The sequence below is a fragment of the Antrostomus carolinensis genome, unplaced genomic scaffold (genome assembly GCF_000700745.2).
Source record: "Antrostomus carolinensis isolate BGI_N321 unplaced genomic scaffold, ASM70074v2 scaffold9658, whole genome shotgun sequence".
NCBI classification, from domain to species: Eukaryota; Metazoa; Chordata; class Aves; order Caprimulgiformes; family Caprimulgidae; genus Antrostomus; species Antrostomus carolinensis.
In genome coordinates, this window is record NW_010330872.1 from 16,131 (window position 1) to 36,495 (window position 20,365).

The 20,365-nt window shown below is 37.5% G+C and overlaps 1 protein-coding gene across 1 annotated transcript in view; it reads left to right on the forward strand.

The window, feature by feature from the left end:
- The window catches only part of IPO5 (importin 5), a 42,281-nt gene that overhangs the window by 11,943 nt on the left and 9,973 nt on the right, over nt 1-20,365 (forward strand). Inside the window, exons 8-21 of the mRNA XM_010173045.2 lie at nt 3,308-3,395; nt 6,500-6,606; nt 9,223-9,347; nt 9,437-9,526; nt 9,617-9,790; nt 10,018-10,236; nt 12,403-12,486; nt 13,299-13,431; nt 13,531-13,652; nt 14,186-14,282; nt 14,798-14,970; nt 15,423-15,534; nt 16,137-16,192; nt 20,208-20,330. Of these exons, the coding sequence (XP_010171347.2) occupies nt 3,308-3,395; nt 6,500-6,606; nt 9,223-9,347; nt 9,437-9,526; nt 9,617-9,790; nt 10,018-10,236; nt 12,403-12,486; nt 13,299-13,431; nt 13,531-13,652; nt 14,186-14,282; nt 14,798-14,970; nt 15,423-15,534; nt 16,137-16,192; nt 20,208-20,330 (1,703 nt within the window). The remainder of the gene's footprint in view (nt 1-3,307; nt 3,396-6,499; nt 6,607-9,222; nt 9,348-9,436; nt 9,527-9,616; nt 9,791-10,017; nt 10,237-12,402; nt 12,487-13,298; nt 13,432-13,530; nt 13,653-14,185; nt 14,283-14,797; nt 14,971-15,422; nt 15,535-16,136; nt 16,193-20,207; nt 20,331-20,365) is intronic.

Genomic DNA, 20,365 nt, shown 5'->3' on the forward strand with positions numbered 1-20,365 from the left:
CCAGCAACAAAAAGCAAACTTGCTGCATTTAGTTCCATAGTTGTACGTTTGAAGTTTGGTATGTGAGCCAGATACTCTGTGGTGCTGGCAACTGAAGACTGGAGGAATTCAACATGTTGCGTTTCGGTGTTGAGATAAAGCTGTGAATTAAAAATTAGATGCTTATATAAATACTTAGAGATAGTCTAATTAGTCTGTTTAACGTGTATTGTAAGTTCTTTGGAGAAGCACTTTTTAAATCTTGTATTATTATTTGAGATACTAAAAATAGCTGTCTTCTGGACAGTCCCAGCAGCAGTGCTGTACGCACTGGTATTTCTCTGCATTTTAAACTGCTTTTAGGAGTAGATCAGGGCACTGACACAGCAGCGTAGCCTGCTTTTTGGAAGGATTCTTTTCCCTCCCTGTCACACTTGTATCTGTCTAGATTCTTGCTTGTTTTCTGAAACTTGGATAAAGACCATCTGTTAAAAGGCAACTTTTTTGTGTGCGCTTGTACTGGGGAAAATTGCCTATATACATGTCACTAAAATAATCATAAAACTTCTGGAATATGTTGTAAACTGAATCTGCTTGGCTTAAGTCTTTAAACTATTGACTAGAAGTTTTGTTTACTTGTAGAATAGTTTTTTAAAGAACAGATTCTTTCAGAACGTATTTTGAAATTTGAAAATTATTAGAATGCTATGTAGCTTGTTGGGAATATTAATGCTTGACACTTGCTGTCCCCTAAATCATTACAACCTTCTTATCTAGTCAGGTGGCATAGTGGAGAAGTACCTCATATCTCTTTAGAATGTATTACTTTTATATTGGGTTGCTAGTTACTGTTTAGGAATTGAAATATTTGTATTAAAATACTGTATTATGATAAGGCACCATGTGGGAATGAAATGCCTTTGGTTTGCAACCCATTGTAAAATTGATCTTGATATTAATGAATCACTAAGGTGAAAGACATTTATTTTGCAGAGCTAGTAAAGCAGTTATTTTCAGACAATGATAAAAAGGTAGCCAGAAAGCATTGCTTTTGGCTTGGTTTTGTGCCTTAGTTTAAAAGGTTTTCTGTTTTCATTCAGCTAAAAAGTTACTAGAGCTCTTGATCCTCACAACTAGAACTGAGTCTTGGGCAAAACTGTCATCTTATGCTGGTTTTACTGAAAGTGATTCTGATTTAGAAGTGAGTCTCTGACTTGTGTACCAGTTTCCTGCTCAGGAATACCATTTGGGTTCAGCCTTCCCTCCTTGAGCTCAGTATTCAAGATAGCAGACTGTTTTATTGCTCTGACCCTAGAAATTACAGGTGCAGCCTGTCTTTGGCTGTAGTTTTGCTCAGTCTCCAGAAAATGGAGCATGGCGTGCTCTGACAAGAAGCGGGCTTAGTGGACACATCCTTCACTTGTTTCTAAGTAGTCTATATATTGGCAATAGCTACACCTTGAGGGCTTGTTGGGACAATGTTGAAACTTTAATACACAACTCTATGTTTAAAAGAAAATTCTTTGTGAAACTATGCTTACTGGCAACTGCATTCATATTAAACATCAGGAAGAAAAAACATGTCTACCAGCTTTTGCAGGTTCTGGATATAATGATGGCCAGACAGCTTTGGATGACTGTTTTCAGCGTTGCTTGTTAGTAGCAACGAACACTATGACATCGGCTTTTGGAACCACATAGTATTTGTGGCAGCTGATGTTTGACTTCTATATTTCAGAGGTGTGACAATACGTCATTTTCATGCGCATGCTTCTAAGTGTCTCTGTCTGAAAAGCTTCTGGGCTATACTACCTTGTTTTTTTGTCTGAAAAAATTATTTTTAGTAACTAGTAAGTATATAGGATTCTGACATGTGGCCACTATGCTAGAGAGTTCATAGTGTCCATTAAGTTATCTTGATATGTATATAAAAGCTCTCTGAAGGTTTTGCACCCATGGTATAAACTCTGTCTGAAGATACATAGCCACATCAAGCAAACCAATCCATAATTTGATCTTTTCTTGGTACTTGCCCCACAATACTGTTGTCAGTGAGTGATATTTTCTTCTGTCATCAGTTGACCAGAAGTTTCTCATCTGTCCAGGTGTATAGCGAGGTGAGTTTGCTTAGGGTTGTGCCTCTATCTTAGGTTACAATAGTCTAGGTATATTAAGAATTTCACCAGTTGCAGTATACTTCATCAGTTGCAGTAAATCTCAGCAGCAGCATGGACTACTGTATGCCTAGTAGTTTTTGAGGTAGGTTGCTGTAAAGGACAGTGAACTATGATGCCTGTCTTCAAGATGTGTGACAGACTCTCCTAAAAAGATTCTTAAAGGTCAAAGGTTGAGCATTTGACTGAAAACTTTAGTTTCCAGGGCAAAGTGAAGCTTTTTTGCATAAATGATGTTGAATTCAAGCACCTGTTCTGATGGTTAATGTATGTAGTGAAGAATACTTAAGAGCACCTTACTTTTCTCTAAAAGTGCCAGATATACTTTTCACCCCTTGGGCTTCTGAAGTGCGCAGGAACAGGCAGGCTTACAATAGACAAATCACTGCACTCCCTCCTCCTATGAGAACAACTCGGAAGAATAGGTATTGCTTATTGCATAGTAGTTGAAAATTATGATAAAGATTGTTTAATAGACTCTATAAAGACTTAAACTGAGAAAAGCAAACAGAATCAATCTACAGAGGTAGAAGTAGAAAACTGGTGGATTATTATGTGGAAGATATTTCCATGATAAAAGACAAAAATTTGCATAAAGTGAGGAAAAATCTCAGTTCTAAACCATTACCTTATTGTAAAGGTAAAGCTTTATGTTAAGTGACCAGTATACGTATAGTTAACAAAATTTATCTTATTAGTAAAACTAAGGGTTGAGTATTATTCTTCCATGAAGAATATAGTCTCTTTCATCAGTAAATATTCAAAAGATGTCACAGTTTCAGCAGAATGAAGTATATCTGAGTTCTTAAAGCATATAATACTATTTTTTAACTCTTTCAGGGAACTTAGACTTTATTAAGGAATTTACTTTTTACAGTCTTCACGATTTAAAAAATCTTGCATTGCACTATGAGTCTTGGTAAGAAATACGCTCAACTTCTTTTTACTCTTGATTTGAATGTTCTGAAAATACTTTCCTGTAAGTCTATTCTGACTTATTGACTGATGCAGTTTGACAGACTTTGCTGTCTGCTACTGGAAGAAGAGTTATTTTTTCTTCAATGATTTTTTGAAAGGAGAGAACTTAAAATTTATGCTTGTTATTTGAGAATCTATTTTAAGAAAGCAACCTGAGTTTAAAACTTTATTTTCAGTTCCTCAAATGTTAGCAATGATGGTTGACTTGGAAGAAGATGAAGACTGGGCAAATGCAGATGAGCTTGAAGATGATGATTTTGACAGGTAATTATGAAACTAATTGTTTCAATCTATTATAAAGACTGTGTGGCTACAACCAGACTTTAGGTGCAGGATGCAAATGACTGCAGTGCATTACTTTTTCTTTACTCAGGTAACTTCTGATTTCGGGTCATGAGCAGTATATGTAGCTGTTCACAGACAGTTTATATGTAGGTAATTTAGGTACTGTTCAACAAGTAAGTAAATGATTTCAGTATTCATATGTTGCTGTAATTTACTTCTACAAGTTGCACATCCTCATCTTGCTGTTTTGCACTGTTTCAACTTTTAAAACTTTTTCTTTTGTCATTCATGTTACTCAATTCGTAAGTCCTAACGCTTTAAATTGAGGGCTTATCCTGAAGTTAGCTGGAACCGAAGCTGAAGGATACTGACCTGTTTGATCATCTACAACCAATCTCTTCATATTTTTCTCTGTCTATGCCCTTGAAGAGGGAGTGTTAAAGAACAAAACTGCCTGTCTTTGAAGGACATCAGAATGTGTAGTGGAATTCCTTGCTGAATTTAATCTAGCTCAAAAATACTACGATTTTGCTATTATTTTAAATCCTTTGGTTTGGCTAGAGGTAGCTTATCTTTGTTTTAGGCAAGAAAGATCCAATAAGGATGTCTTTTGATTTACTTATTCCTGCATCCTTTGTAGCTTGCTCCAGCTTTTCCATAGAATCACAGTGGTTTGTCTACAGCATCCTGTTATATCTGATCTTGTCCAAATACAGTTAGAGTGAAGCAGGAGAAAGCAGAAAATGTGTAGGAGATAACTATCTCCACACTTCTGTGAAGACACACATGTTCATTTACCAGCCTAGACACTTTTGCCACATCTGGCATCTGCTTGAAGACTCAGCTGTAGTTAGTGTTTTGAAACAATGTGTTACAGAACACTTTGAGATCTTCATAGGAAGACAGGCGATAGAAGAGATATTGATTTACCACTGAACTGTATAGCGACTTCTATTAGGTATCAGGCATCTAAAGACACTTGCAAAACTGATGTGTAGGAATTTATAGAAGAATCTGTTTAATCTCTGCTTGACTGGAATACTTTATTTTTGTTCCCCTTGATGATGGAATTGAAAGTAAGCTATCCTTTGTTCCCCCTCTCACATGGTAGACCAGACCATTTTAACCTGTTTCATTTCCTCAACTTTGAAATTTTGCCATACAGGTAGAACTGTCAGACATCGCTGCATTCAGGTTTGTCAAGTATTTGGATTTTTTCATTCAGCTAAATTTCAAGGGGAAATAGAATATTAAAGTTGAAATCCTCATCAAGCCTTTCAGGGTGTGGAAGTTTATTCAGATGGCCTGCTTTATGCAGTTTAGTAAGTGCTCTGAATCATCCACTTTGAGGAATGCCAATTTCTCTTTATTGTCTGCAATGTAACTTTGTTCTTCTAAACACAGAACACCACTATGGATTTTAGAGTGATTTTTTTTTTGTTACAAGTTTCAAGTAGAGTGAGCAACGATCAGAAAAAAAGCTATGCTTAGCAACCTTAGCCTAAAGGAGAAATGTCACTCCTTTGACCCTTGAAGAAATAGGAGAGCTTGAGGCTTAGACACAAAATACTGGACATCAGCTAGTCTCTGGTGAATGTGTGTGTGGTGTTCTTTTCTTTTAGCAGGTTCACTTATTATTCTCTTTCCTACCACTGAAGTTCTTTGTGGAGAGTTGTTGATTCACTGATGTGCATGCTAACCTCTTGTAGGGTTTGAGTCTTTGTAGCTTCATAAGAAGACTGGAATTGCTGTGCAGGCCAAGAAACAGGCTAATGATCATCAGGCTGTAGCCTAGTTAGGGTGTGTTCGGATCTGACTAAGGGGGATGTGACTCAGCCTACACAAAAGCAGCGGGGAATATTTTAGCATTTCCAGTTTTTTGTTGCTCTGACTTCATGGAGCAGTGAAATTCTAAAGGAGGAAAAAGTTAATCCAACTTCCTCTTTTCCTGGCTAAAGCCTTACAAACATTGCAGGGAAGTGTGGTCATTTTTCTAGGGCAGATTATCTTTATTTCCTTGAACTGAATGTGTGAATTAATAGTGTGAGGAAAGAGCTCAAAGAAGGTAATTTCAGACAAAAGCTGCCTTTAACTTTAGTGAGTTTGCTCCAATCTAAACCTGTGTGCCCGTGCTCTGTTGTCCTACTGTGTGTCTGTTTATTTGAACAACACTAATCTGAAGAATAAGTACAATATTGTCAATATATTCATGCAAACACTTTTGTTCACAGCATGTGGGTTTCTAGACTGTTTATGGTTTGTAAGGAGACTTGTGGATTCAGGCATAATAGTTTGAAGACCCCTATTTCTGACCCAGCTGACTGATACTTGAAAGTGGGAGGTTCATCCTTTTCTGAACCATTGCTCAGCTTGTCCATCAGCATGATGTCCAGGATGGACATAGCCATACCAGACTGTAGCAGTAGTTATCTGTGTCCTGGAAACTTTCTTGCTTTTCTGTAGGGAATAATTCTGTTGGGTGAAACAAGCCACTTTACACAGATAATGTTTGGCTCTTCTCAGTTCTGGAACTAGCTGAGAGTCACAAATTCCTCACCTGGACTGGGTGTTTTCTGCCTGAGTCATTGGCAAGAGAACAGGCTGCTACTAGAGTACTGTTACTGCAGCCCTGCAAGAAAGGTCTCTTATGTGCCAAAGCCTGATACTCTACTGGTTCACCTGATTTATAGCAAGTCCGAACTGGTTTGTGTTCTCATGACAAAAAGATGATGGTTAGTATTATTGCTTAATTAATTGCAAATTTAGTTTTCAGCTTTCTAGGTATGTCTAATCATCGCGAAATTCAGTCTGTACCGTCAGTGCTAGTAAGGCCCAAGTTTCTTTGGTACTGGATGTCATCAATGGGCTACAGATAATAAATGGGTGGAGGGTGGGTAATTATTTTGCCTGCTGCATGTGCTTTCAGGTTTGGGTATGCTTTACTTACTTATGGAGGTTCATGTGCATCCAGGTGGCAAAAGTTTGAAGACTAGAACTGCAGGAAGGAGCACTTTTGTGCCCTGTTAGACTGTTTGTTTTATTGTGAATATCAAACCACTGATATTTCTGTAACTGATATTTAGCAATGCAGTTGCTGGTGAGAGTGCACTGGACAGGATGGCATGTGGCCTTGGAGGAAAACTTGTTTTACCTATGATTAAAGAACATATTATGCAAATGCTTCAGAATCGTAAGTAACTGTTTTTTTTTTTTTTTGTTTTTTTTTAATGATTCTATCCTTTACAGGAACTTTGATACCTTTTAAATCTTCATGTTTAGCTATATTTTTATATTTTTACTTCCAATTTCAGCAGCAAAACCTGTAAATGCTGTGAACTTTGTCTTTTCTTAGACTGTAATTTATTAAACTTATATATAGTGCATTACAAAATTTTTCTGGAACATGGACAGCTGAACAGAGTTGTCATAAACAAAACAGTACAGGTTTTTTTAAACTCACAGTCTGTGAATTAAATATAAATAAGGCAGTGCGTTACAAAATTTTTCTGGAACATGGACAGTTGAACAGTTGTCATAAACAAAACAGTACAGTTTTTTTTAGACTCACAGTCTGTGAATTAAATATAAATAAGGGAAGAGGACTTTTTTTTTACTTTAGCACATTCTCTCTAAATTTTTTTTTTTTTTACTTTAGCACATTCTCTCTAAATCTCTATACAGTGCCTTGCAGTACCTTAAGTGTGCCTAAACTGCCACCTGTTATTCTGTAGCTCTATTGTTTTTGCTTCTTCAGAAGTGCTGCATTTAAATGAAATTTCAATACATTACAGTTCATAGAGGAAAACTTGTTCTTTTTTTTTCCCCTTTAATTTTATGGACCAAAATACAGAAGTCTGTGGTAGTCTGGCTGTCTTTTGGTATGCTGATTTTGTTTCATGCAGTGGCTCCATATACTCTTTATCAGTTGCTTTGTAGGCTTCTTTTCCTCTTAAAATACCTGTAATGCTTGCTCAGGCAATAAGTAAAAAAAAAATATTTGTTTCATGAGGTGGTTCCATATACTCTTTATCAGTTGCGTTGTATGCTTCTTTTCCTCTTAAAATACCAGTAATGCTTGCTCAGGCAATAAGTAAAAAAAAAAAAAGACATTGTGTGTTTGTTGCATGTGCTTTCACTTGACCTGTGCTTTGAGACTTTGAAGTAGAAGATAATGCAAAAGTTCTGGATACTTTTCTTACCTTCATGATTTCCAATCCAAAAAAGACTTAACCATATTGGCTGTGCAACACAGGGCTACTCAAGGTATCACCTGCAGAGTACACGTGAACGCTTAAAAAGTCTGTTTGGAATGAAGTTTTTTTTGTAAATAAAGTTTTATTAAGGAAGTGGGTTAACCTGATTCTTCCAGTGTTAATAGCTTCAATGCTAGCAAATGCCTGGTTTTGTAGCACCCACAGAAAGGTGTGGAGTCTTAAAACCTGACTCCTGTGAAAGGGAGAAGGCATGCAGTAGGTGCGTGATGCTTTCTTTCTGCTGGGTCAGAGCTTTCTCTAGCTGTTAGTACTCTTTGGAAAAGGGAAATGCAATAGATATTGTTTCGTTCAGAGGCTCCTACTGGTAGGGTGTTGGGAGGAAGGATTAGGACACTTAGATTAAAACATCATCTATACTGTCAGAAATCAAACTTTCCCTTCTCCTATTCCCACCACTTTTCTCACAGAAGTTTATTGCAATAATGTAAAACTTCTGGGTTAGGATTGGGTAGCCAGATGGTCCAAACCTGATTGTGTTTCCTTTTGCAGTATCACTGATTCCAAGTCTAGCATGCATGCTAATAGTAATACAGGGAGAGTAACAAGAGGTGCAGGCTTAACTGGGAACATCCAATGGACTTAAATAGCACAAAATAAACTGCTTCTTCACTGTACCTTCTGTCCTCTCATCCTGATCAAACAGAAGCTTGAGTGTCAGGATTCCAGTGCTCTGAATTGTGGTGTTCTTCATTCCAGGAATTTAATACATTACCAGCAATAATGACATCTTGCATTATTTTGGGAAAGAAGTTCTCTTACATGTCTTTTCCACAGGTCGTTTGATAAACCCTTTTGTTCTTCTGGTTTTCTTTCCTGTAAACCTCATTATTTCTATCACAGAGAAAGATTTTGTAAAAATAAATAAATAAAATAAATAGGAGTTTCTCACATGTTTGTCTGGCCGGAAGAAAAAGGAGAGGAGCATAAAAGATCCATTTCAACAATACCCGCTAGCCTGAGAATAGCCTAATAGGACTTGGACGGAGGGAAAGCTTTGCATCCCTAAACAGAATATTACTCTTCTTGGGGAGGCTGCTGAAAAAGTTCAGTTCTGATTATTTATTTGTTTTAAATTTAGATATTGTTTGGTTCACTAGACCTTTTTCCCTTCCTGACCTAAAGAGGAAGGTATGAGCTGTTTTGATATAATTTTTAAAAATAATTTTTTAAAAAAAGGGAGGGAAAAAGAAATAATACTGTCATACTGTCTTGATGTTTCCCTGATTAGCTTATAGAATGAAAATGCAGTTCCCAGGCTCTAGTACCAGGTACATACTTGTTTCAGCAGTTTAGAATTCTTTTTTCTAGGCCTGGATTAGCTGCTCACGTTTTTGTGCATCTCTGGAAGTATGTGTGAGAAAAAGTGAAAAGCATTTAACGAATCAAGTAGATGCATCAATTTCCCTGCCCTTTCCTATTATTCACTCCTCCTCCTCCTGTCCCATCCCCCCAAAAAGGTGATTTGTCTTTGTGGTGCTTTGTAGTTTCCAAAACGAACAATATGCATGTATTTTCTTTTTACTCATCTGTAGCTGACTGGAAATACAGACATGCTGGCTTGATGGCACTCTCAGCCATTGGAGAAGGCTGCCACCAACAGATGGAGGGAATTTTAAATGAGATAGTTAATTTCGTTTTGCTATTCCTTCAGGATCCTGTGAGTCTAATTCAATTAATTATTTCAAAATGTTTTAATTTCTGCTCTCACGACTACTTGCTAACTATTTGAGGGAAATACTTTTTCAGCATCCAAGAGTAAGATACGCTGCGTGTAATGCTATCGGACAAATGGCAACTGATTTCGCACCTGGTTTTCAAAAGAAATTTCATGAGAAGGCAAGTAGTAGAATAGTTAAAAAAAAAAAAAAGGTGAAACTATATCCCCTCAGAAACTTGTTCTTCTGAAAATAATAATTTATTTTTTAGGTGATAGCAGCTCTTCTGCAAACCATGGAGGATCAAGGCAACCAACGTGTTCAAGCCCATGCAGCTGCAGCACTCATAAACTTCACTGAAGATTGTCCCAAGTCTCTGCTTATTCCATATTTGGATAATCTAGTGAAGCACCTTCATTCCACTATGGTGATAAAATTACAAGAGGTATAATATACTGAGCAAGCTGCTTCACAAAGAGTAATCTGTCACATACGCAGGACAAGTTTAGCTGAACTAAGTTGTCTGAAATATGCCAGTAGACATATCTTGTTGATGTTGTTACAAACTGACAAGAATTTGGATACATACAAGAGAGTTTTTTTAGATTTGGCATGCTTTTAAGTAAAATATGTGCTTTAGAAATATAATGCTTTATTCTTCCTCTTTCCAAGTTGATACAGAAAGGCACTAAACTAGTTTTGGAGCAAGTTGTGACTTCAATTGCATCAGTTGCAGATACAGCAGAGGAGAAGTTTGTTCCCTACTATGACTTGTTTATGCCCTCTTTAAAACACATTGTTGAGAATGCTGTTCAGAAGGAATTAAGACTTTTACGAGGAAAGACTATTGAATGCATCAGCCTAATTGGTCTTGCTGTTGGTAAAGAAAAGGTAAGCTTAGATCTGACCTAATGGTCTAGATATATTTTAAAGCACCTTTGTTTTCTGTGGTGTTAGCACTGGATTAATTTATTCACTTGTTAAACTTATAGCTATGTTGTTACTGATTTCTATGTTTGCCTTCAGAATTAAAACAACATAAAACTTGAATTAAAACAACAATTAAAACAACTTGAATTAAAACAACAAACTTGAATTAAACAACATAGCTATATGTTGTTACTGATTTCTATGTTTGCCTTCACGTTTTCATTTCTGAGGTAACCATCTTGCTGTTTAGATTTACTAATTTGGAATAGAATCTTATGAAAATATTACAGCTTAAGTTATTCTTGTCATATTGAACAATGTTGAAAACAAGCATTCTTCCTTTTTGAGGGTGGTTTTTTTTTGTTGTTTTTTGTTTTGTTTTGTTTTTGCCTTAAAGAGAAATACTGGAGCATTTCATTTAGGCAATGGCAGAATGGCAGGTAAAATTTAGTTAAAAGGAAACTTAGCATTGTTTTTTGCCTGAAAAAGTTCAGATGTGCTCATAATAGAACTTGAAGTACTTGTTTGTCATGAGGCTTGATGTATTTAGCAGGGCTTTTTTTGTTGATGGTAAGTTGGTTGAAATGTGTCCCTGTAAAAGTACGGAGAAACAACTGTGAAGGACTATGTAAGAGTGTAAGTGATGTTCTCATAGCAACTTTGCATTATGGTTTATGTATTTTCATGTTATTGTGTAAAGAAAACAGAAAATCATACTTCAAAGTAAAATAATTTGACGTATGCAGTACAAAAATACTAATAGCCCCCAAATCACCAGCCCTTTGCTTTGACTTGGAAGGACTACCAGTAAACTTGCTATTTGTGCAACTAAATTTTAAACAGATTTTAAACATAACTAATGTTCAATAAATTATTCTTGGAGGACTACTGGGAACACGGGGAGTGGAAAGACAATAGGTGTAACGTCATTGGGGCATCTGATGTGACGTAAAATATTACTAGTGCATGAAAGTAGCTCATGCTGTTAGCTTTTATCCCATAGAATTGTAGAATTGTTTTGGTTGGAAAAAGATCATTGAGTCAAACCTTTTCCAAAGGAAGCTTGTCCTGTGATTTGTTACTTGAGAGAAGAGACTGAGACCCACCTGCTACAACCTCCTTTCAGGTAGTTGTAGAGAGTGATCGGTCTCCCCTCAGCCTCCTTTTCTCCAGACCAAACAGTCCCAGTTCCCTTAGCCGCTCCATAAAACATGTTCTCCAGACCCTTCACCAGCTTCACTGCCCTTCTCTGGACACACTCCAGTGCCTCAGTGTCCTTCTTGTAGTGAGGGGCTCAAAACTGGACACAGTACTTGAGGTGCAGCCTCACCAGTGCCCAGTACAGGGGCACAATCAGTTCCCTACTCCTGCTGGCCACACTGTTCCTGATACAGGCCAGGATATCGTTGGCTTTCTTGGCCACCTGGGCACACTGCTGGCTCATGTTCAGACGGCTGTTGACCGATACCCCCAGGTCCTTTTCCACCAGGCAGCTCTCCAGCCACTCCTCCCCAAGCCCGTAGCGTTGCATGGGGTTGTTGCAACCCAGGTGCAGGACCCGGCGCTTGGCCTTGTTGAACCTCATACAATTGGCCTTGGCCTGTTGGTCCAGCCTGTCCACCTCCCTTTGCAGACCTTCCTTACCCTCAAGTAGATCAACACTCCTGCCCAACTTGGTGTCATCTGCAAATTTACAGAGAGTGCACTTGACCCCCTTGTCGAGATCATTGATAAAAATATTAAACAGAGCTGGCCCCAGTACTGAGCCCTGGGGAACACCACTTGCGACCCAGTTCCATAAAGGAGTCCAAATAGTAAGGAGGGTATCTGGGGAAGTTAGAATTGTCAGATTAGGTTTTGTGAGTATTAGTATTTATTTATGATGTGTTTTATTTAAATAGTCTTTGCTTTCAAACATATGAAGCTTAAGTCAAGAATGACTTGATGATACTTGGAGAAAAAGAGCTTATATTTTCACTTTCATCTATGTTTCAATCTATTTCCAGCTTTAGCTTGTGTCTTGATAGTGTATTGGACATAAATGCTCACTTAAATTGTTTGATGTTAACTCTCAGAAATGTACCATTTTAATTTGCCTTTAAAAACATAGTTTTTTCCTATATCTAGTTTATGCAGGATGCATCAGATGTAATGCAGCTGTTATTGAAGACACAAACAGACTTCAGTGATCTAGAAGATGATGATCCACAGGTATGTTAAAATTGTCTCTTTATAGTGTGTAGCTTATTGGTTAGTATTAAAAATGTTCTTTGTACCTGTGACATTTCTTCCCCATGTAATTACACCTTCAGACTATTTGTTCAAATTGATTAATTGATTACCCTAACATGGGCAATTAGGTGCCGGTAGAATATTTCACAGAACTGTGTTTAGGAAATGAGGCTTCCAGGACCTGTATTTGCTGAAGAAGTTTCAGCATGTGGGTAATCATTCCTTGTCTATTAGTAACTACTTTGTTTGGCATTGTATGACCTATTCCTTTGCTGTCACCTTCTTATAAATAGTTCAACAAGACTTGTTAGACAGCTGCTCTAATGAGTGGAGAACTATTTTGACTTGTGCATCTGAAAACAAATACTCCTCTGAAAACACAGTACTGCACTCTTTTATGCTCTGTTTGCTATTTTCAGGAATGTGGCTCAGTGGTATCATTTAAATTCAGGATATTACTCAGTTCAGAAATCAACTGACTTTTGAAGACAGTCGTGATTGCATTACAAGTACATCTTATACTGTCACATTTTTAGATGTATAGCAGCTTTGATCAGAGGTACTGTCAGTTGTTGCTACAAATGAAGACTTGAGACAGGCCTTCTGAAGATGCATTTTTATATGGATTGCATATTGGATAAGTTCTTCTCTTTGAAATAAGTTTTATGCTCTGCTGACAGATTCTTTTAAAAAGTCCTATTGTATAATGTTCTTCCATTACACTTTTCTTTTAAGTATGCATTGAAATAAAATGTAGGACGTGAAAATTCTGACTATCTTCTCTTTTATAGATTTCTTACATGATCTCAGCATGGGCCAGAATGTGTAAAATTCTTGGAAAGGAATTTCAGCAGTACCTTCCTGTTGTCATGGGACCTTTAATGAAGACTGCATCCATTAAACCTGAAGTAGCTCTTTTAGACAGTAGGTTTAAGATAATGTTTTGCTTGAAAAAAATATGGAAATAAATGGTTTTGTAGCACTTGTAGATTTTCTTATTTTTTTCTTCTTCCTTTTTAACAGCACAAGATATGGAGAATATGAGTGATGATGATGGTTGGGAATTTGTAAACCTAGGAGATCAGCAAAGTTTTGGAATTAAAACTGCAGGCCTTGAAGAAAAAGCAACGGCATGCCAGATGCTGGTGAGTAATAGGACAGTTTTTGGTGATCTGTGTATTGCTAGACAGTCCGGTCTGAAGCCAAAATCTGTAACAAAAATACTCTTTATAGTCTCAAATGAAATAGTTCTGTTTTTCTTCAGGTGATAGTGTTATAGTTTGGATTTCAGACACTTCATTGTGTGTGGCTTACTTGACTAAAAATAGTTTCTTCAGTTTGGAGCTTCCATTTTTAAGATGAACAGATAGTTTTCCTTTGTTAGCAATACTTTTAAGGAATTGGGGATGTTAAAGAGTAGTTCCTTTTCAAAAATGCTGATGTTTCTGAATTTGGTTTGAGAAACACGTGCACATACTGATAGTGAGAACTCGTGCTGCTATCAGGGTTTCTTAAAATACTACGGTATAGGGGGTAGGTAAATGGATTATTGTATATTTTAAAAAATAAATGTATAAAACTTAAAGGTTTAACAATCTTTCTCATAATTACATAGTTGAAAAAATATTAGTAACAGTGTTTTCCATTAAAGGCGGTATTTCCATGCTTTGTGTTTCAGGTTTGCTATGCAAAAGAGCTAAAAGAAGGATTCGTGGAGTACACAGAGCAAGTTGTAAAGCTGATGGTTCCCTTGTTGAAGTTCTATTTCCATGATGATATCCTATTAATTAATTCTACTGTGAAAATGGAAACTTAGTTTGGAAGAATCAGTCATGATTACTGTTTTCCTAAGTGAATTGAAAGTGTTAGTGTTAAAATATTCTGTTGCTTTATAGCAGAAATTGTTTCTGAGAATGTTGTTTTACACACTATTTTAGGCAATGTATCCTACTTTTTCCCCTAGTCTGTTTTTAAATAAGCATGTCTATAATGTTAAGAGCAAACAGTAGAGAAAATTATGTTTGTGCCAACAAAGTGGAAGAAAACTTGAATAGCTTTTCTGTTGTGGCCTGAAACAGGCTTGAAACAACGAAGCAACTTTTAAACAACACACAGTTCAATTTTCCTGTGATCTTAATCTGTATCTAATTAAGAAATCAAATGCACTTGACTGTAATAAGAAAATAATCAATTTCGGATAGAAAACTAATAACTTCATTATCATGGTTGGCACTTAAATTCTAAGCTCTTTATGTTGGCTTTGATTGTTTTATTTCCTTAATAATGAAACGTGTTCGAGTGGCAGCAGCAGAGTCAATGCCCCTCCTTCTTGAATGTGCTAGAGTTCGTGGGCCAGAGTACCTCACACAGATGTGGCACTTCATGTGTGATGCACTCATCAAAGCCATTGGGACAGAACCAGATTCAGATGTTCTCTCAGAAATAATGCATTCTTTTGCAAAGGTAACTTTCTTCCTTACATATTTTGTGGCATTACTGGTTGTCACTTTATACAGTAAGAAAGGGCGTGTTCATTTCAATGTCTGGAAGAAATGCAAGGCTTCCTCTACACAAATTTTGGTTTGACTATAAACATTGTTCTATCTAATTGAAAAACTTAGTTGAACTTTTTTTTGCAAGAACCAAAATGCCAAAATATTTGCCTAAAATAATTACCAGATTTGTTAATTTTAACCTCAAACCACTGAAGTTATGTGCATGAACTGTACAGTGGTACTATGCCTTACTTGTATAATTTTAATACTGATTACAGTATGAATATTTTATTAGTACGATTTCTGCTAGTGATCACTTAAAGCAGAGCATTTGTTAATATTCTCTATATGCTTAGATTTTTAATTGAAACTGCTCAGCTTTTAATTAAAGCTGAAAAACTGATCATTTTATTTCACCAGTGCATTGAAGTAATGGGAGATGGATGCCTTAACAACGAACACTTTGAAGAACTTGGAGGAATATTGAAAGGAAAACTAGAAGAGCACTTTAAAAATCAAGAATTAAGACAGGGTAAGTTAACACAAATTCCTGTTAACATGTGACAATGGTTGTTCTTTAAAGAAGAATTCAAAATAATTTCTGAACACAAAAAAAAGCTTAGTTCAGATTTCTTTAATTTGCATACATGTCAGGTAATTGGGCTTTGAAACAACAGAATCCATGAGTTATATTTGTAAGCTCTGAGAGGATGAAGATGGCATCATTTGCAGAAATACTGTAGTTTAATCAAAAGTGATGGACAGAATTATTTAAAGACAGTGCACCTGCCTATGGTGTTGTCATTTCTGTGTTTTTTTCATCTGAAGTCTTTGCTGTTTTGTTAAAGCAATGGTAGGTTCTTATTTCTGTGCAATTTTCTTGTCCTTGTCAACAAGCTGGTGTGTTTATTTCCATTTAATGCGCTTTTACACATTCTTAAACTGAGCTGTCTCATTATACTTCTTGTTTTTCTGTGGAAGCTCTTTGAAGTGTCTTAAAGACAGAAAATTCCTGTTGTGTTTTCAGCTAATGTTTCCTTTTCCTAAATTCATTCCCGCTTCATTTTTATCTTTTCACGCGCTTCTTGTGCACTTGTAGAAATGTAATGCTTTAATATTTGTTTTTTAATGTAGTGAAAAGACAAGATGAAGACTATGACGAACAAGTTGAAGAGTCGTTACAAGATGAAGTAAGTTGGTTTGGGGAGATTTTCCACTCATAAAGCAGCAGGATGGAAATACATTACATGGGTATGCTGTGCTACTCAGTCAAAGCATAGTGCATCCTAGGTATTATTTCTTCCTGGAAGAATGTTCTATTACCATATTCCTTCAAAACTTCCAGTGAGAAGCAAGTCACACAACATGTGTGAATTAAAACATATAAAACATAAAAAAACCTCTTTTATATACCAGTGTACCTTATCTGATATACTGGAAGAAGCTCAGGGTATAGCTCTTCATTTTCTTCATCCTCTCAAACAAATCTTAGATGACTTTAAGTAGGCTGCTGTCACATACTGTATCAGTGACAGTCTAAGGCCTAGCTCTCCTGACATGCTTTTTCTTTGTGCCTTATGACCTAGGTGACTCTTAACCTTGAGCATACCTCTGATACCTAGACCTCTGCCTTGTCAGGTGATGTGCCTGTCTCAAAAAGAATAGACCCAAAATAGTATCAAAGGAGGATGTAGTGTGAATAGCTGGTGTAATAGCTGTGTTTGCTTATGAGAGAATACCAAAGTGACTACTTAGCTGCTAAGGTACTGAACTGACTTCTTAGTTTGAAGTGGAGGTGACTGTAGAAGAGATACAATAGTTCTATTAAATCATATTGGTATGGAGAGAGTAATTAAGAATAAGTCACTGCTGCTTATAGCATGAGACATAAAAGATACTCAGCAAATTTGTGAATTAGGAATTTTTTTTGCAATGCAGTGCAGGTGTGAAGCTCGTTGACATGAGCTTAACCTGTATGCAGACTCCAGAATATATCTTGACAGGTCCTGCACCTGTATGTAAATGCTTTCTTAAATAACAGTGCAGTTCTTGAGCCTCTTTCCTTTGGAAACATTAGGCCAGCATTCAGAAGGATAGATTTCTGGTGCCTACATACTGCTTGGGATCAAAAAATAAAACTTGAGTTCTGAGCCAAGAGCCTTTCCTGATTTTTCTCCCTTTCTTATTTTCAAGGTTTACTGTTCATTTTTGTCGACAGTGAGTTAAGGTAGTTTGTTGTTGTTTTTCTTATGTGTCACTCTGTACTGATAACGAGAGAAAATGCTGGCAAGTGGCAGTTTCAGAAAAGCTCAATCCATAATCCATACTCTGCAACAGAGTTGCAAGGCATTTTAAAAAATTATTTAATTTATATTTGACCTTGCTGATTTTTTTTTTTTTCAAAACTGCAAGGGATACTTGTCTGCATTACCCTGTGAAAGTAAGAGTAGGACCAGAATGTCACTTGCCATATGGACAGAATTAGCATATGGTAATGAGTAACATTTGGATATACACCTTTGGAATATGTTTATGCAGCCCTTACCTCAAGGCAGCAGAAATATAAGGGAGTACAGAAGTCACGAAAGATATTCCAACAGTAGTTTCAGTAAGATATCCAGATACAGCCCTAGCTTAGGCAACAACTACATTGCTGATTTGATAGAGGGTAGAAGGCAATACACTAAGCAAGTGTTATGCTCTCCCCCTGAGCATCTGTTACCAGCTATTACTAAACAGGCAATATCAGACCAGATGGACCTTGTGGTGTGCTGCAGCAGTTCTCTACTTCTGTTTTTATTTGTGCCTGTGTTCCAGAGTTATTGCTTGAATTATGCCTTCACAATGCAAAAGTTGTCTAACCAGGGAGGGTTTAAATATCCAGTTGTAGGAAGCCACCTGTTGCTTGAGAAATACTTACCTGTTTCTCACTAGGGACTAGAAACTTGCTGTGTTGTGTTTTCTCTGCCCGTTAAAGTATTAACTGATTAAAGGAACCGTACTGAGTACATAAGAACTTGGTTTAAAACAAAGTTAAAGGGTTTTCCCAACACAAGTGTGCCCAGGGAACAATCCTTGCTTGCAGATATAACATGAGTTGATAGCTGAATCTGAGCTAAGGTTCTTAACCTCACCAGTTTGATGCATTAATTGGGCAAGGTGAAAAATGAAGTTAAGCAATAGGAGGAGAGAATTAATATTATTTTTATTTTTGACACAGTCTTCTGTCACAAAGGCAGTTATCCATTTTCTTTTCAATAAAAGCTTGTTACAGTATCTGTAAGGTACAGAAGAGGAAAAGGGCCATCTGTCTTCTGTAAAAGGAATCCATTGAAGCGGTAAATTTGCACAAGTCAGTGTTTGTCTTGATGAAATTTTTCTGTCCCTGAAACAAGCCTTCAAGTCCTAGGCAAATGAGTACTAGCAATTGACTTACATTTTTAAGAAGAGTAAAAAGGAGGACCTTGGGAACTACCAACCAGTCATTCTCACTCTGTGCCTTGTAAGATCATGGAATAGATTTTCCTGGAAGCTGTGTCAAGGCACATGAAAGACAGGAAGGTGATTAGAGACAGCTGACATGGCTTCAAAAAGGGCAAATCATGCCTGACTAATCTGGTGGGTTCTATGATGGGAGTGACCGTGTTGGTGGGTTAAGAAAGAGCAACTGATGGCATCCATCTTGGCTTCTGTAAGGCCTTTGACATGGTCCCACACAACATCCTTGTCACTAGACTGGAGAGATATGGTTTTGATGGGTGGACTATTCTGTGGATGAGGAATTGGCTGGATGGCTGTGTCCAAAGAGTTGCATTCAGTGGCTCAGTGTCTAAATGGAGATCAGCAACGAAGGGTGTCCCTCAGGGTCTGTATTGGGACCGTTACTGTTATAATAATAATAATACTGTTGTAATAATATCTTTATTAACAACATAGGTAGTGGGATTGAGTGCACTCTCAGCAACTTTGCAGATGACGCTAAGCTGAGTGGTGTGCAGTTGATGGGCTTGAGGGAGGGGATGTCATCCAGAGGGACCGGGACATTCTTGAGAGGTGGGCCCATGTGAGCCTTGTGAAGTTCAACATGGCAAGATCCTGCACTTGGGTTGAGTCAGTCCCCAGTATCAATACAGACTGGGGGATGAATGCGTTGAGAGCAGCCCTGTGGAGAAGGACTTGTGGATACTAGTGGATGAAAAATTTCACGTAAGCTGGCAATGTGCACTTGCAGCCCAGAAATCCAGTTGTATCCTGGGCTGCATGAAAAGAGGTGTGGCCAGCAGGTCAAGGGAGATGATTCTCCCTCTCTATTCTGCTTTTGTGAGACCCCACCTGAGCATCCAGCTCTGGAGTCCTCAGCACAGTAAAGACATGGACCTGTTATACTAGTGGATGAAAAATTTCACGTAAGCTGGCAATGTGCACTTGCAGCCCAGAAATCCAGTTGTATCCTGGGCTGCATGAAAAGAGGTGTGGCCAGCAGGTCAAGGGAGATGATTCTCCCTCTCTATTCTGCTTTTGTGAGACCCCACCTGAGCATCCAGCTCTGGAGTCCTCAGCACAGTAAAGACATGGACCTGTTGGAGCGGATCCAGAGGAGGGACACAAAAATGGTCAGAGGTCTGGAACACCTCTCCTATGAAAAAGGGCTGAGAAAGTTGGGATTGCTCAGCCTGGAGAAGAGAAGGCGCTGGGGAGACCTTGTTGCAGCCTTTCAATATGTAAAGAGGGCTTATGCGAAAGATGGAGAGAGACCTTTTACCAGGGCCTGTAGTGGCAGGAGAAGGGGCAGCAGTTTTCAGCTAAAAGAGGGTGGGTGTAGGTTGAACATAAGGAAGAATTTTTTTACTGTGAGGGTGGTGGGACAATGGAACAGGTTGCCCAGAGAAGCTCTTGATGCACCATTATTGAAAATGTTCAAGGTGAGGTTGGACGGGGCTTTGAGAAACCTGATCTAGTGAAAGATGTCCATGTCCTTCTCAGGGGTTTGGACTAGACAGTCTTTCAAGGTCCCTTCCAACCCAAACCATTCTTTGCTTCTGTCATTCTGTGATTAGAACAAGAGTTGAAAAATAGTGGACTTTAATGATTTGATTTTGTTTAAACAACTTTATTCCCTTAATTTAGAGACCTTAGCATTTCATGCAACTTCCACTATTTTAAAGATCTTTAGTGCTAATGTGAGTTGTATCCTTTTCCTACCAGGATGACAGTGACGTTTATATTTTGACTAAAGTATCGGACATTTTGCACTCAATATTCAGCAGTTATAAGGAGAAGGTACTGCCGTGGTTTGAAAGGCTACTTCCACTAATTGTCAACCTAATTGTAAGTACCTTGCTTTCTTTTAATTTGACTTTTAT